At 46.8% G+C, this 17825-nt stretch overlaps 1 protein-coding gene across 2 annotated transcripts; it reads right to left on the bottom strand.

The window, feature by feature from the left end:
- Positions 1-673: 673 nt before the first annotated feature.
- Positions 674-3282, bottom strand: DUSP1 (dual specificity phosphatase 1). Of its 2 annotated transcripts, XM_027718778.2 has the most exons (4): positions 2812-3279; positions 2549-2697; positions 2235-2454; positions 674-1733 (listed from the first exon to the last, which is right to left on the bottom strand). In XM_027718778.2, the coding sequence occupies exons 1-4, from the start codon at positions 3182-3184 to the stop codon at positions 1363-1365; spliced, it is 1113 nt and encodes a 370-aa protein (XP_027574579.1). In that variant the 5' UTR covers positions 3185-3279; the 3' UTR covers positions 674-1362. The 2 variants fall into 2 exon arrangements, with proteins under 2 accessions (XP_027574579.1, XP_027574578.1); XM_027718777.2 differs by having other exon boundaries at positions 2549-3282.
- Between the last annotated feature and the right edge of the window lie 14543 nt (positions 3283-17825).

Genomic DNA, 17825 nt, shown 5'->3' with positions numbered 1-17825 from the left:
ACACTAGATACAAGTCACTCTAGTGATAATCTCCAGCAGGAAAGAATTCGTGTCTGGGTAAGAGAATCGGTGACTTGTTGGTTACCTGATCTCTTGTCATGCCCCAGTTTGTTTACAGAAATGGCCCAGCAAGCCAAATACCTCACTCCAGACACCAGAGGCTTTTGAGTTGCAAAAAGGAATTAAGAAGGTGGGACAGAAAAAAAAAATACCCTGTGAACTTGTGCCAAGCCTTAGAGATCTGTTACTAATAGGTTAATTTTTAGACTTAACCTCTGAAGCATTAAAAGTACACAAGGAATAAAGACTCTTCTTCCTCCTTCTTGGAAGAAGGACTATTTTAAATTCACTGTAACCCAGTGCCCAAGTCTCAGCTGGTTCAAACTGTTACAGCTCTGTGGCCATCACTACAGCCAAATCCACCTCACAGCTGAGAAATCAGCCTTGGCTCACTGCCACTGCACATAATTATATGGGGACAAAGAAAAGCTCAGGTTAAGAAGCTGCACTAGTTTCTAGTCAATTATGTTGTTTAAACCTATTTTTCTATAAGTCAAGCCCTGAGGCCAGCAGAGTTGAAGATTCAGATTTCTTACAGCTCTTGATCAGGGAGCTTCCACAAGAGTTTTGGGACTGTGAAATGCAGTACTTTAAAGAACATATAATACAGATCAATAGAAATATCATAATTTATTCCATTTGTATAAAAAAAGTTATAATCATGTAACAAAACTATGTCTTCATAAGAAGAAATATATTATTTCACATCATAAATAAATCGGCAAACATACAACCCTTGGCAACTCAAAAAAGCACTCGCCTGGTGCTTTCATGTCAGTGCTTGGGAAACAAGAAGAGCTGACAAATATACACACACAGGATTATAGTACCAAAAAATATTGAGGTATTTGGTTTCTCTAGAACTGAAACTTTAGGTTTGTGAAGGCAAAAAAAAAAACAAACAACAAACCAACAAACAACAATGCACTAATGTAAAAATAAATAAATAGGACTGTCATATAAAAGGGGACAACATCAGTGTTGCTCAAAGTGTCCAGGAATGGGAATACTGGTGAGCATGCTACTATACACGGAGCAGGCCTAGGACAGACAGAAGACAAGGAGGAAGAGCTCAGGAAGAGCCACTGTCCTTTGATCTCTGTGTAGACATCCAGATATTTGCTTGAGAAGTCAGAAACACCCAGTTCTCTGGCATTGGGTGAGCTCCTCTCCATTTAGGACACTGTTCTGGGATGCAGGAATGACTCCCCACAAAACACAAGTGACTGGTGACACTGTCCCTGTAGTTATTGCACTTCTGAGACAGCAAGTCTGAATTCTGACCACGTTTTCAGCCGCTTTTCAGCAGCTTGGGGAAGTAGTGATGGGGCTCTGAAGGTAGTTTAAAGCACTGGATGGGGTGTGAACAGGGATGGAGACCGGGAAGTTAAAGACTGTGGTGGTGGATGCTCCTCTGTCCAATACTGCCATAGCGGGGCTCCCGGCCTCTGCTGAGCAGTTGGGGGCAAGAACCTGCGACTCAAACTGAAGCAGCTGCCCCATGAAGCTGAAATTTGGGGAGATGATGCTTCTCCTCTGCTTTACAAACTCAAAGGCTTCATCCAGTTTGACTCTGTTGGTCCTCATGAGATAAGCAAGGCAGATGGTCGCCGACCGGGAGATGCCAGCCTGGCAGTGCACAAATACCCTTCCTCCATCGTTTTTAACAGAGTCTGAAAGAATTAAAGCACACAGTCAGCAAACAAGTCCCACTGCCTCCAGAGGTGGGAAAAGCACAGGCTGCTGTTTTACATTTCTTTAATCCATCCCTTCCTAATAGGTGCACCCAGAGCTTTTGAGACAAAGGGAGTCTTTGTCTTGAGGAAAACAGCTATTTTCATTCTGGGCTCCAGTTCCAATTATACTAATAGCTCTTCCAGGTCACTTTAGCAGTCTTGCAAGATTACTTTAATACTGATCCGCTTAAATTCACTAACTCTTTTCTGCAAGACCAGTGTCTCTTGATTCAAGATTTCAAACAGTTTTATGAAGCTAAGATTATGCCTCTGAGTAAAATAAAATTAAGGGAAATGTTCCCCAAGTATATCTCTCCAATGGGATGAAATTCCCCAATCTCAAATATAGGTTTTACTGGGGGAAAACAATGCCCAAAAGTCACTTCCCAGGATACAGTAACCCAAAAAAAGAACAGACTGTAAAGAGGGCTCATTTACCTATGAAATCAATCGCCTCGTTAAACCAGGAGCTGATATCCGCCTTGTGGTTGTCCTCTACAGGGATACTTTTATACTGGTAGTGCCCTTCGAAGTGGTTGGGGCAGTTGGCCGAGACATTGATTAACGCCGTGATCCCCAAAGCGTCCAGCATGTCTTTTCGGGAGGCGTGGTACGCGCTGCCCAAGTACAGGAACGGCAGGATTTCCACCGGCCCGCCCTGAAACAGAGAGGACAGACCACCGATTACCCCCTGCCCGGTGTCCCGTGGCATCCCCCGCTCCCTCGCCGTGCCGGACCCCGTCCCCGCTCACCTGGTCGTACAGCGGGGTCCCGCAGGAGCTGCATCCCGAGTCGGCGCTGCCGGGCGCGGGGCTGGCGCTGAGGGGCAGGCTGAGCCCGGCGGGGGCGGCTGGCTTGGTGCAGAGCTCGGAGCAGGCGGACGAGAAGGCTTCGTAACCTCCTGCGGGAGCAGAGCGGGGAGAGGGGCGCGGGGTGAGCGCCGCGGGGCCGGGGGGCGAGCGGGGCTCCCCGAGCCAGCCCCCCCGTCCCCTCCACGGGCCGCGGGGCCACTCACCCTTGAGGAAGCAGATGCGGGCGCCGCGGGCCTCCCTGCAGAGGGTGCCGAGCGCCAGCAGCATGGTGCTGTCGCGCTTGGGCGCATCCAGGTCGGCGCTGCGCTCGTCCAGCAGCACCACGGTGTGGAACAGCCCCTGGCGCAGCCGGGCGCGGAGCTCCTCGTTGGGCACGACGTGCTCCAGGGCCAGCGCGCCCTTGGCGCGGCGGCGGACGATGGTGCTGAGGCGGACGTTGCAGGAGCCGCGGATGTGCGCGGCGTTGAAGGAGAAGAAGGAGCGGCAGTCGAGGACGAGGCACTGCGCGCCGCGATCCTGCAGCAGCAGCGCCCGCAGCGCCTCGCACTCCAGCGCGCACACCCGCAGGTTCACCATGGCTCGGGGTGCGGGGCAAGGGAAGGCAGGCGCGGTGTGTGCCAGCAGTGCCACTGTCCCGGGACGTCCCTGTGTCCCGGCCGCTCCCGCCCTTTATATCGGGGCCGCGCCGCCGGGACGGCGTTTTCTCAATGGAGCGGAGTCACGTGGGAGGGGGCCGGGAGGGGGCGGTGACGTCACCCTGGCCGCGAGCCAGAGCGGGCGCGCCCGGCCCCGCTGGTGTGACGTCACCGGCCGCAGGCGGGTACGCGCGCGCTGCCCCCCCCGGAGATACAGACACGGGAACGCGCACGGACGGACACACGGATGCGCGTGTATGTACACACATATATATATATATATATATGTATATGTTTGGTTGAAGAAAAACACAGCATGATCCAGCCGTGTGCGCTCACAGCCCAGACCCCCCCCGTGTGTGTCCTGGGCTGATCCCACAGCATGGGCGGCAGGGGAGGGGATCCTGCCCCTCTGCCCCGCTCAGGTGAGACCCCCCTGCAGAGCTGCCTCCAGCTCTGGGGACCCAGCTGGGACACGGGCTTGGAGTGAGTCCAGAGGAGGCACTGAGATGATCAGAGGGATGGAGCAGCTCTGCTATGAGGAAAGGCTGAGAGAATTGGGATTGTTCAGCCTGGAGAAGAGAAGGTTGTGAGACCTCACAGCCCCCTCCGGTATCTGAAGGGGGCCTACGAGGAAGCCCGAGAGGGACTGTTCATCAGGGACTGGAGTGACAGGACAAGGATGAATGGGTTCAACATGAGAGGGGAAATTCAGGTTAGATATTCTTCCCTGTGAGGATGGTGAGGCCCTGGCACGGGTTGCCCAGAGAAGCTGTGGCTGCCCCATCCCTGGAAGTGTTCAAAGCCAGGTTGGGCAGGGCTTGGAGCAACCTGGTCTAGTGGAAGGTGTCCCTGCCTATGGCAGGGGGTTGGAACTAGATGATCTTTAAGCTTCTTTACAACCCACCCATTCTGTGATTCTATGATATATAACATATATCATATATACACATATATACACGTGTATGTGGTACATGGGACCACAGGGACATGGGTTCCTGGTGGACTTGAAGTGGTGGGTTAAAGGCTGTACTCAATGACCTTAGAGGTCTTTTCCAAACTAAATGTTTCCACACTGTGCCCTTTTTCACACTCATCCACTCAACAATTCACACCCCCCACCCCTGTGCCCACCACTCCCAGCCCAGGAGCCACTGGGCTGGGTCACCTCAACTGCTGGATCTCCAGGCTGGGGCTGGGGCAGCCTTTGTCCATCCCCCAATCCCCCCAGCACTGGCTGCTCCCCCCTTTCCCACAGAGATCAAGGGGACGTAGCTGCTGGAGCAGCAGTGTGGGGGGCTGTCAAGCCTTGGGTGCTGCTGTGCTTATTCTCCCAAAATATATGTATAAAGGGACCAGCATACACATACATATATTTGTATTCATGCATAGGCATATATACATGTACAGACATATCTACACAAATATATATGTGTATACATATATTTGTATACATTTATTATGTAAACAGATATTTGAGAGCTGTTCCCATCATGTTTTATGTGTAAGGCAAAAAATGTAGCAGACCCATGCAAAGTTCATTTTTCCCCACTGAGATTACCCCCAGGGGTTGGGGCTGCCCAGTAACTGGCAGCACAGTGGTGGGAGGTTTCTTTTTTCCCCTCTTTGTTAGTGCATCAGCACTTCCCAAAAGTTTTCTTTTTTTCTGTGGATGACTGTCTTTCACCAAGCCACTCGGGTGTTTCTTACTCAGGACTTCCAGTCAGCACTGCTGCCACTTCCCCTGCCTCCCCTTCACGCCTTCCCTTCCTGCCTCCCCTCCATGTCTCCCCAGGCTTTCCATCTCCCAGCCACTCACTGCCCACAGTCACTGCTGTTCCCAGCACCTCCTCCCACTTAAACCCTTTCCCCCAGCCCTTCCCCACCAATTCCTCTTCCCCCCACACTGCCCTGCTGTTCCCAGCTGCTCCTTCTTCATCCCTTTCAGCAGTTTGCTGTTTTCACTTCCCCCCTTCAGAGGAGATCTCTCCATCCACCCCTCACACCAGGGCTCCTCTCCCACTCTCCTGCCCCACTAGCCTCGAAGGCTTCCAACCATCACTCCTCAAATCATCTGTCTCCTCCTCCGCCAATGTCCCCCAGTCTTTAACCACCTCAGGCTAGCCAGGCTCTGTATCTGGCTGAGATCTCCAGGGTTTTCCATGTTCCCACAGGGACCAGGAGGAGGGGGCACAGAGAAGGTGAGCTCACCCGCTGTTGCAGGGCTGTCTCTGCTCTGCTGAGCAGTGAGGTTTTTGCCAGAACTGCAGCCTCAAAGCAAATCTGTTTTTTCAACACATTCCTTAAAAATAAACACAGGATTGCACTTTTCATTCCATTTATTTATTGTTGTTCTTTTTAACAGCGGGTTGGAAACAGATTGCAAGAGAAACACTCATAGGCTTTGGTGCTGGGAAATGACTCTGCTCGACCACACCGTCGCCCACTCCGGCAGCAGGACCCCCCAGCCATCCATGGTGGGTCACTGGGCGTGAATCATGGGGACCACCAGTTGGGCAGGTGACACATGTCCCTCCACTCCACGAGTGCACGGGAGGCAGGCAGGGACCACACCATCTGTCCTCAGATGCGCTCCAAACCAGCACCTCAAAAGATATGATATCGCTGTTACATCATGCCACGACCAAGCTCTGGTGACCTTGCATGTCATCTGTCCAAAACGAGCCTACCCAGATGGTTCTAAGGAGCTGAACAGCAGGAATTCTCAGTGATGATTCCTTGCCAACTTTCTGCAGCAGAAGCCAATACAACAGATGGCCACAAGACAGGACTGTATTCATCATCTTTTCCTAGAGGAAATGGACCTCAGACACTGACCTTTCTGTAGGTCTGTACCCAGCAATCACTTCACTTTACTCCTCTGGAGTGTGATGCAGGAGCGATTTAAGGCATCACCTGGCAGGAACACAGGAGAGGGAAAGACTTGGCTGAGCCACAGCAAAGTAGCCCTGTGGGATTTTAGGCTGGGAACATCCTTAGAATCATAGAATCACAGAATGGTTTGGGTTAGAAAAGACCTTAAAAATCATCTTATTCCAATGCTCTGCCACAGGCAGGGAAACCTTCCACCAGACCAGGTTGTTCAGAGCCCCATCCAACCAACCTCTTTTCCCAGGGATGTTGATGTTGATCAGGATGTTGCATTACTCCAACCTTGCACATTCCAGAAGCAGCAATGGGTGGGGAAATTTCCCTTGAATGCTTGGATGGAAACCAGTATTTTTAATGTGCTAGTGGCACAGTACCATGTTAGTTAGTGGGAACAGCCAGCCCTGGCTCACAGACACAGGTATCTCTGTGCCACTGACAGGCTTTTCTCTTCTTGTCCTAAACCCCTCTCAGTGTCCTACACAGAAAACAAAGCTATAAGACAGAGATGTTTTTTCCCCCAATTTGGAGAAAATCACCATGTCTGACACCTGCCCAGCCAAGTGACCATGTGCTCTCAATGACAACCACTTTTCTCATCATGATGTTAACCAGCATCGCAAAAATGTTGAATATGAGACAGACACTGTGGGCCAGGTACCTTGGCTGCTCTGATCCAGTGCAGGGATGACATCCCATCTGTTGCACAAAGGGAATTTACCTCCACAACAGCGATAATTGCTCTTCGATGCACTTATGTAACTGTGAGACTTTTGAATCTGGTCTTGTTTACACCCAGTGCAAATCAGGAAGAAAAAAATTCATCACATGTGGCAGTGTGTACTTAGTCACTTATAATCCTGGACTAGCTATTTCCTTGCTTTATTTTTGTTTTCTTTTCTTAAATAAACCTGCCATAAGAATGAAAGAAAGGAAAACACAAAACAGGGCCGAAGTGGCTTTTAGAAGCTCAGACTGACTTGAATGACTTTCTTAAGGGTTAGTTTTCCTGCCCTAACAAAAGCCAGGAAATACAAAATTAACCCCTTCCTCCCAAACAATCCGTGTTTGCACTTGGGCCACAATGTCTTTGTAAGGGTAATAATAGAAACATGAGTGTGAAGTGTGGGGGTGGGAGGTGATGCTTTGATTTGAGCAGATGGGACCCACTGCTGACTCCCTTTATCCCCCCAGGGTTTTAACGGTGTTGCTCTGCCAAAACATGTTCAAGTCCATAACGACAGCAGTGTGAGCCCTCACTTGAGGCATTAAAGACTTCTTGGGAAAATGACTTCATGGCAATTTCATCATGTCCCAGCCGAGCATGTTGTCTTCGTCTCAGCAGGACCTAAGACCTGTCTGGTTTTCTCCAGAGACCTCAGGTCTCCCAGTGCGACCTGGCTGATGTTTCTCAGAGGTAACAGAGACTGCAGAGACCTTCTGCACAGCCTGACACAGATGCCAATTTGTCAGCAGCTTGGTGACAAGTGTAGATAACCCGTGGCCTGGAACAGGCCCATTGCACAAACCAGTTACCCAGTAACACTGGTTATTCAGGTTTTTAACTAGTCACCCATGGCCAAAAATCAAATGGAACAGCTCCAGCAAAGCCAGAATTACAGCACCACTGGACCTGACCCGGGCTTGGATCTCGCTGCCCTTGGTGCAAGTTTTGCCTGAATAAAGATATGAAGTATCAAGCCTCAACACTTGAGACACAGAACAAAAATGCATGTGGGAACATTTGGAAACCGTGCTGGATGCATTTCTTCAGCATGTGTAACATTTTCTCTGAATTCGGTTTCACAACCCAGCATTTCCTTTTGTAAATATTTGGACAGATTTTACGGAGACACAGATTCATAAGAAACAGAAGGAAAAAGAAATGAAAGATACATGGGGAGGGAGGGAAATGAAAAGGAAGGAAGGAGGGAAGGAGGGAAGGTAGGAAGGAAGGAAGAAAGGAAAGAAGGGAAAAAGAAAGAAAGAATGAAAGAAAGAGAAAGAAAGAAAGAAAGAAAGAAAGAAAAAAAAAAGAAAGAAAAAGAAAGAAAGAAAGAGAAAATGATTCAGAGATGAAAGGTCGCAGTAAGTAGCACAAACAATATAGAATTACTGATGACTCACACTGCAATGAAAACATTATTTTTTATGCATTTAAATCCTGAGATTTAACCCTTTGGCCAGGGTTTGGCTGAGCTCAGACTGCCTCAGATTTTTCTTGTTGGAGTTGATGAGGTGGGGGAATGGGGAGGCAGAATTGTCAGTCCCAATAGCTGGGGTTGGGGTCTCACTCCTGGAGAGACTGGCTGGAAAACCCGGTACATCTTTATTTCCGTGTGACACGTCCGATGCATAAGTGTTCCCTGCTGAGTGGAAAACTGTTGGCAGAGCAGCTCGGGTATTTCAACTGAGGACACATCCTGGATACTGATGTATATTGGGGAATAAGGAAAACCCCTTTCTCTCAGCCCTGCCTAAGGAAATCTCAGCTCACTGCTTCCCTGCCTGCCCCAGACTGTTCAGTGCCTCCTGCTCCCAGGGCTGTGGCACAAGCAGGTGCTGGCAGCAGTGGGTGCCTGTCCTGCAGACCACAGTGGTCACTGCCTGGACTCCAGGCTCCTCACCACGAGCCTTTCCCTGCTGCTCTCAGCTCCCGTCACCTCCTGACGCTGCAGGCAGCACCACCCCTGCTCCTGTGGGCCCCCAGAGCTCTGCATCTGCCGCTCGGTGACGCGACCCAAGGCGCCCGGACAGGACTGCATGACCCCACACGTGTGTGCTTGCCTGTCACATATGGTTGTCATGGCCTGAAACCCAAGACACTTGGGAAGCTTGCAGCGTGGACAGTCCCCCATCCTAATTTTGCAAGTCTCCTCGAGCAGCTAATGCAAGTCAGAAGTTGTGCTTTCTCTTCCAGTGACTCACTGAGCTGCCTCGGGCAAGTTGCTTAGTGCTGCTTTTTAACATGATTACAGGCATTAGAGAGCCAGTCTGGGATACCATGGATTTGATATTCAAAATCATTAAATACCTGCCTCCAAAGGAAAATCTCTGGGAATTAGTGGCACTGATACAGTTCACAGCTCTGGGATCAGCTTAGTAGGGCAAATGGTTTAGGCAATTTAATCTTACATTTAATTGCCTCTATTAATATGCTATGAATCATGCCTTGCACTAGGCATGAGGGTATTTATTCAATAAAATCACTATATTTGTAAAGTTCTCATATTTCAAGATGAAAGGTATTAGATATACAATAAAATATACTTATGGGAAATTATTCTTCTTACTTCTTGAGTGTGTATTTTCTCAATAACATCCTCTAATGGCTGGTAGGGTAAGGCAAGGCTTCCGTGGGAGGAGGCTGAATTTGAATTGAAAACAAATGACGTACCTCGCACCAAGAAGCCGGGAGAGGCGTGTTCTCCTACCCAGAAACATGAGCTCTGGGTTTATTGCTTGTCATGTGATGTCAGCATTTTGTGGGCACAGTGACTATGTATGAGCTTCAGATTCCCAGAAGCATCTACTCTCATAAAGATTGAGATAAGAGCTGCTGAGGCACTGCCATTTGTATGTCGTTCTTGTGTTCTTCCTATCTTTACAAAGAGGCGAAGGCTTCATAAATGTACGTGGCACACGTACACTCAGAGAGGCTGATTTTGAGCCTGGGATGACTCTGCCCATTAGGATGGAACAGAGCTGGAATGGGTAGAGCTGGAGTCAGGCATCTTGTTACCTGTCCTGGAGGGACCACAAACCTGTTCTCCACTAGTTATAGCTACATCTCTTCCCACCAGATCGTGGGTGCAAGGCTCTGTAAAGCCAGTGCAACCAGCTACTGTGGGAAAGAGTTTCCTGCTCAGAGTCCTCACACACACTAACTGCTCCCAACTCACAAATAAATTTGGGCGGATGAAGCCAGCTTGGAATAATATAGGGCTTTCAGGGCTGAAAGCCACAGAGCTGATGGAAAGGTATTTCTGTCTCCTCCTGAAGTCCTGTGCTAAGTGCAGGAATCAAGGACCCAGAAGGCAGGTCCTCCTACTGTACTCCCAATGCTCATCCGAGCCACTTCTGCCATCCCCCAGATCTAAATTTGTCTCACTGTCTAATGGCGTTGAAAGGGGTTATTTGCTGAGGGGACAGAAGGGGAGGATGCAACAGCAAAAGCAACTGGAAACTCTCTGAAATAAAGTGAGATTTCTGTTATCAAAAGCCATGATTCCTGCATTCTTGGACTATGGAGTAACTCAGTGTGGGGACCCAGGAGTCCAGGAGTGACACTTCATAAAAACTGATGTTAAAATACAAAGAAACTTGTAAGGGAAGCAAGGCACAAAGAAATCCCAGTGGATATTACATTGCACATGCTCCAAATGAGTCCCTTTGTTACTCATGTATCTTTTTCTGTGCTTTCTTAGTATGAGCTCCCAAGGTGTTTATAACCAATCTTTGTATTTAGTTTCTAACTGTTAAAAAATACCCCCATATTGTTAATTACAGAACTGCTTATTCATTTTCTGCTATGCAGTTTGTGAAAATGTTTGCAATATGACATGATTCTCTCATGTGATAGAGTGAGGTGATGTTTGTGTGTAATAGCGGTTAGTGAAAACACAGCCTTAGTCATAGGGGAGAATAACACTTAACTGTTTAGAATATGAAAACCTTTAGGCTGTGGAAAAAGCCAAACTTTGGCCCACTGTGTTGTTTTCAGAATTACATGAGAACACACAGGGCAGAGTGACTCACAGTGTAGCGTCCTCTCAGTGTCACTGGAGTGGGATAGGGCATGATATCCAGGGCAGGAATCTAATCATCCATTTCTTTGTCCATGAAATGCCTTGTCACGACCACCCACGACCCTCCCACACTGCTCGTGGCCCACCTGACTCCATGAAATTCAGCACTGAGCTGATCTCGTTGCCTCACTGTGAAACCTTCAGGTAAGTCCATCGACTGTTCTGCCCTTCTCCAGTGTGCTGGACAAACTGTTTCTTGGTGGGGATGAACGAGGAGTGAGGTCATACAGCAGCATTGGCTCAAGTGAATTTGCCCAAACATGGGATGTTTCTCCCTGGAGGTGGCCACACGTGTGGACAGACGCCCTGTGGCTCTTGGAGCCTGTCAAAAGCTGTGATTTCACCTCGGCTGCCACACAAAATCCAGAGCTCTGTTTAGACAGAGGCCCAGCCAAAGGGACACTCGCAGGAACACACTTCTGAGAATGTTTTTTTACAGCTGCTGTGGTATAAAAAAAAAAACTCTCTTCCCAATAAAATCACATAAAAGCAGCAGGATGAGGGGAGCCCTAAAATGGAAGGGGTTGAAAGCTGAGGGAGATTTTCCTTCGAGCGTGGCAGCTCCTGGATGCCGTGAACAGCCAGAGAGCCCCACGATGGTCACAGCTTCAGCTGGACAGGGACCCTGGGTCTGGTGAGGGCTGCACTGGCAGTGAGAGAGGGAAGGCAGAGATGTTCCCTGAGTTTAAAACTCATCTCATTACTGCAAGGTTGTGCTGAGAAGCACAGTGTCTCAGATGGAAAGTGGGGACAAGAGTCCAGCTGTTTTCCCAAGGCCTGACATAATTATTTCCCTATGTTCTTATATATCTTCTGGCTGTCTCCGAGAACTCTCGCATGTAATCAGGTAAATCAATAATTAATGCCATCTCCCAGTTAATTGGTTGAGCCAGTCACAATCATAATCAGGCACCAGAGAAAACAAATTAGAATTGAATAACTACATAAAATACTGTTAAACAATCAAAAAACCCCATTATACTGGTTATATTTGAACACTCATATTTGAACACAACCTCTCACTTTAACAGTGAAACAGAACAGTGAACAGAATTTCGAAAACATGCGAAATGTGAGCCAGGGGCTGAACTTCACAGTTTGGGCTCTGATCAGTTTAATAATTCAAGGTATTTTTTTTCCTCTCTTTTTCCTCTCTTTTCGATTCGGGTTTAGTTCACGTGCCAGGTTCACCAGTGGGATATGTCTCATCGATCAACAATCACTATACTTCTCACAGCACTCTTTTTTTTTTCTTGAAAAAGAGGAACAAGAAGTGAAATTAGTTAAAGGAATCGGGCGCATTCTCAAATGGTAAATACAAGAGGAGCATGAATCATCCTCTTATAGAAATGACGAGAAAGGATGGAAAAGGTAGTGGTTTGGGAGAAGCAAGTTAAGTTCTCCATGGCTGATTCAGCTCTCCGGAGTGAAAATGAATCATCAGAATATTTAAATCATATTACCAGTATTAGGACACACAAAACCCCCAAGCTCAGGAAGCCTTTGTTATGAAACAAATTTGATAACGGGCAACAAAAGAACAAAGGACAGATTGCTAAAAACCCTTTACTAGCTCAGTTCTGCTGCGTGTCCCATCCCACAGAACCTCGGAGAACTGGAGTTTGCAGTCGCAATGCCCCAGCCACAGCAGAGCACTGCGGAGCCTCACAGCCCCAAATCCTCCAGAAACCAACAGACAGACTCTCCTGTACCTTCTAGAGCTTTTACACTTCAGCAGTGACACGAAATTTTTAAAATGAAGGAATTACCCACTGGAGACTACATTCTCCAGGGTAATTACTCCTGAGTAAGGATTCATTACTCCTGAGCAGCACCGTTAGCGGGTGATACAGACATCAGCTTGGGGACCTGAGTGGGAGGTTTGACACTGAACCTTTTCTTATCTAATTGTACCCAGCCCAAGTTACAGCATTAATGAAGCTGTAACACATCAGATTTCAGACAGACTCCAGGTGGAGATAACAGAAAGGTTAAAGGATGGTTTTAAATCCCCTTTTTTTCCTTCCACCATTCTGGCTCAGCTTAGCTCAGCTGGGACAAAAATATGTTCAGGGATCTTTTCCTTTGCAAAGTAAATATCTTATACCAGGATATATCACAGCAGAGACAGCAAAGCAAACCTGAAGACTCTTTTACACAATGAGATGCAAAGGTGTTGTAGAGAAGTATCTTGTTCATATAAAGTACATTTGTGCATTCCATAAAAGTCTGTCACATTAAAATTTCTCACTACCAAAAGAAACATGTTTGTTCAATAGCTGGAATCCTCAGAGGGATGAAGATGGGGTAGAAATCCATCTCCAAGTTTTGGTGTGTTTTTTAGTTTAAATCTTTCATCTTCTTTCTCCAATCTCCAATTTAGTCTTTCAGCCCTAAAGAATGAAAGCTTTCACTCTCTGCTAGCAGGAGAGAATCCTAACGAAGATTAGCCAAAAATCCTGACAAGCTATTTTTAACAAAAACTTTTTAATAAAGGAATGTATATTCCTGAAGTAAACATGGACAGGAAAGACAGAAAGGGAGACTGACAGGCAGGGAGACAAACGCTTCTTCGCAGAGAAGCCTTTGAAACATCTGGAATGTTGCAGTGAAAGGTTATTTACCAGGAATGTCAGCCAGTCCCAGAGCAGATGGTTCTCATTAGCCTGAGATCAAGAGACCAGCAAGGCTAAAAATACGTGTTTGCTTTTTTAGTAACTGGACTTCGTTTTTTGTACTTTAAAAATAATAATCACTCTTACGCAACTTTTGTAACTTAGAAATATTTTCTTGGAATATTGTTTGGCATGCTGGTTGGGATGCAGGCTCTGTGCCATTGCTATTACTCACACAGCCTTTCCCCTTGAGGATTTTGTGATGTATCTTCTACTTAGAAATAGGAGGATGGCACATTACACTGAAACCAATGACTTTTGTTTATAAAGTGTCAGTGACAAAATATCTGAATTGCTGCTCCAGGCCAGCCTCTTGCCTGGTGTAAACGTTTGCAGTTTCCCTGGAATCCATTGGAATATTGTATTGAGCCACTGTGGGGGCCACAGAGCCACTGCCCCCACCCAGACCAGCAGCACATGCCATGCCAAGCACTACACCTGGGGCAGGTTGGGAGTGGAGTGCTCACAGTCTTCCTGGGAATCTATTTGGGAATAGTGGGTTAGAAGACTCAATGGAAAAACATTGAGTTACATAAGGCAGGAGCCTGACTCAGTGGGAAGGAGAGCAGGCAACTGTGTGAACAGATCCTCACTTCTGTATCTAAGGGAAGATGAGAGGCTCTGATTTCTACTGCCACTGTTTATGAGGCACATGGTCAGCTTCCCAGAAATCCACCTGCCTTGGAGGCACTTGGGACTTGAATAAGATAAGCAGATCTATCATTACTCATCATAACACATTTTATATTGAAAGCTCTGATGGTCAGCCAGCAGTCCCCACAGCACAGGGAGAAAAAAATAACATGCCGTAGGGAAAGGTTCAAAGGTTCTCACTGGGGTTTTGCAGCTTCAATTCAGACTTTGAAACCAACCAATTTGCTTTCTCAGCATGGGTTTAGCGGAAGGGAAGGAAAGGGAAGGGGAAATGTGAATGTGGTCTAATGAACAATTCTTAACTAAAAGATTTGAGCGCTCAGTGGAAATAGTGAAGAAAATTGTTCACATCTTTTCTATGGACCCCAACTGAAAAACAGGTTTTGGAAGAAGGCATTTGATAAAATGGTTCCCACTGTCATGGGTCTTTCAGTGGTGACCAGTCCTAAGCAGAAGAGAGTCACAGGAATGAGTTCAGCTTATTGGAACCTGTTACTAAATACAACACTTTTGTTTGGGAAATAGAATTTGGGAGGACACCTGAGCATGCAACATGAGCAGGGCCTGGCCACCCTGGTTTTCCTGGCTGTGTCATGTCCTGTCCATGACTGACAGCAGACACTACGGAACCTGGACACCTCAGCTGTGACCTGATGCCTCAGTAACCTTCTTCTATAAGCCAGCAACTTTCAGTCTGCACCTTGAGGGCAGGTCACCAAGCATCACCAGCCAATGGCATTTTCATCTGAGTTCGGATTTCACCATACACATGAACCAGTAAAACATAAACATTGCCCCAAAGGCCTTGACTTTTAAGCCAGGGTACAGCAAGGTAGTGTGACAACCAGCAAGAAAGCAAATCAGATGATTAGGTGAGTGTGCTCTGTCAGTTGGTTTAGAATAATTTCCCTTTTTTTTTTTTTTTGCGGTCAGTACTGACAGAAAAAGTAATGTTTCAAAGGGGAAAAGTGATTACTACTTCTCTCATTGAATTTCAATATTTGAAAGATTATTTCTCAGAGATAGTGGCTCTCTGAGATGGGAAATGCTTTCAGATCTTTCCTCCTGGACAGGCAATATACAAAAATGAGTTTGTGGGCTTTTATTAGTAGCTTTTGGGGCTTTTGCTGAGTGGGATGGTAGAAAAAGCACCACTGGCATCTTTCTTTCAGTGAGAAGCCTAGTTCAAGTAGGCTGTAATGAGAGCAAGGAAGTGTCTTGTTTTCTTAAGAAAACAGGGGTGAGAGGCAACAAGAAGTTGATGCCCAGGAAGTTCCACCTGAACATGAGGAAGAAATTCTTTCCTGTGCAGTGATCGAGCACTGGAACAGATTGACCAGAGAGGGTGAGGAGTCTCCCTCACTGGAGATATTCCAGAACCATGTGGACACAATCCTGTGCCATGTGCTCTGGGATGACCCTGCTTGAGCAGGGAGGTGGGACCAGTGACCCACCAACCCTTCCAACCTGAACCATTCTGTGATTCTGTGAAAAACCAGAGGCAGCCTCAGCAGGCAGAGCAGGGGGAATCTGCCACTGCCCGGGCTGAACATCCTGTACAGAGAGCACTGGAGCCTGGAGGGATGTCTTATGGCACCTACCAACAGCATCAAATTCACCTCAGGAGAAGAATAGAAGCAGATGCAAAAAAGTGAAAGTCAGAGTGGTGCAGAATGAGTAAACAATCCCCAAAGTATTCAGTGACAAATTCCAAGTCCTCTCACCCACAGAGCTATTTCTTTTTGAACCCAGCACTAACTATTTCTTGAAATAACATCAGTCCCCATCCAGGGCTGTGCACTGTTCAGCAGGGCTGTCAGCTTGGCAAGTGGGCGACCTTCTGTGTAATGTATAATTCAAGTATCCAATACACAAATGATTGCAGCAGAGTCAGAGAACATGCAAATTATGTCCCACATCCTGCTGTTAGTCATCCTCTTGGGGGAACTCACCCCTACAAAGGCAGTATCCCAGAACACACTGTATATTTGCTAATCCTCACTTTTTAAGTGTTTTGACAGCAGCAGAAATCTCACCACTCTTCACTTGAAAATGTCTGTAACCTAAAACTCCTGGAGTAAAATACTCAGTCCTTTCCCTAAAAATAGCAAATGAATTATCCATATTTCGTTTTACTGCTGCATAACAGTTAGAGGTATTAATTTAAAATACGGTAGCAAATTACATAGAATCTTCCATCAAAGGGGATCAAAGCACTTTGCATATTAATTACATTTCAAAATAAGACTCTGAGCTAAGCTTTATTATAGGAGATAGCAAGTTCTAGGGATTCGTATGGGTGAGAGGAAATCAGGACACCTGGTGATTTACTGCCTGTGACTTGCTGCCTAACCTTGTACAAGTCCTTCACATCCTCCGTGCCTCAGTTTCTCTGTCTGTAGGAGAAAAAATGGTTATATTTAACTTTGTTTTCAAAGGCTGAAAAAAAAAATCCTCTGGCAAAAGTGATGTCTGATGGCTTATGTGGCAATTACAGTGCCAGAGCACTACACGTAGTAGGTGGAGAGGTGAGGTGACAAACTTACCCAGTGGAGTCCTAAAGCTGCTCTGTCTGCCAGGCAATTTCCCCCTGGGAGAGGGTTGCCTTGGAAATGCCATGAGCACTCCTTCCCACTTCCTCCTTCAAATGCTCCTGCAGGCAGAACAGAGACCACCTAAACGACCCTCACCGTCCCAGCCCTGAGCATCTCATGGGCTTGGGAAGCTGCCACTTTCACTGTAACTTTCTAGGATATAACCTGCTGTTTCTATTAGACAGCTCAATGCAGTCTAAGGATGAGATTGTCAAGGTTTCAGGTGCTATCAACAGGAGCTAGGTAACAAAGTTCCTCTAAAATTTCAGTTGAGAGTGATCTACAGGCTTCATGCATGCTGCCCTGCTAGTGTTCTGTGTGCTCAAGAAACCTTCTTCCCTTCTAGAAGAGACCAGAAGGAGAAATCCTGCTCATTTCTTAGTGTATCTGGGACAAAGTAATTCATGGAAATTAATCTAGAGTCAGTTTCTAACACTGATGTCATGAAAAGTTACCTTGTTTTACCACACCGATAAACAGCAGCTTATAAAAAAAGAATCAAGACAAATGCCTTGGACAAAGGTTATTTTCATTTGTACATAATCTAAATAGGTCATGTAGAATGATAAATGCACCTGTGAGTAAACCTGAATGGCTCCATATCACGAGACCAATGATAAAATCATAAAGATCAGGAATAATAATCCAGCCCAAGAATGAGAGACAATGGGTCAAGGAGCATTTGCTTCCTCATTATCAAATACATGGAGAACAATCAAAACAAACATTTAGTCCAACCTCAGGTGCGTATGTGATTAGATGGGAGAGTGCAGAAGTATATGGTGATCCCAAATTATGGCAAATATCAAATTCCACTTGGACTTTAGCAGATGAAGAGATGTTTTTGAGTGATACCTGAGTGCACTGAGATGTGTTGGACTTTGTTTGGTCTCACACAGCAGGGTCATAAGTCCATGTGTTGGAGGGAGGTCTGTCCTGTTATTGCCAAAGCCTATTGCCTA

This window comes from Pipra filicauda, unplaced genomic scaffold (assembly GCF_003945595.2).
Source record: "Pipra filicauda isolate LSUMZ 115617 unplaced genomic scaffold, ASM394559v2 scaffold3_size10097308_pilon, whole genome shotgun sequence".
Taxonomy (NCBI): domain Eukaryota; kingdom Metazoa; phylum Chordata; class Aves; order Passeriformes; family Pipridae; genus Pipra; species Pipra filicauda.
This window is presented reverse-complemented; position numbering and strand designations above follow the sequence as displayed.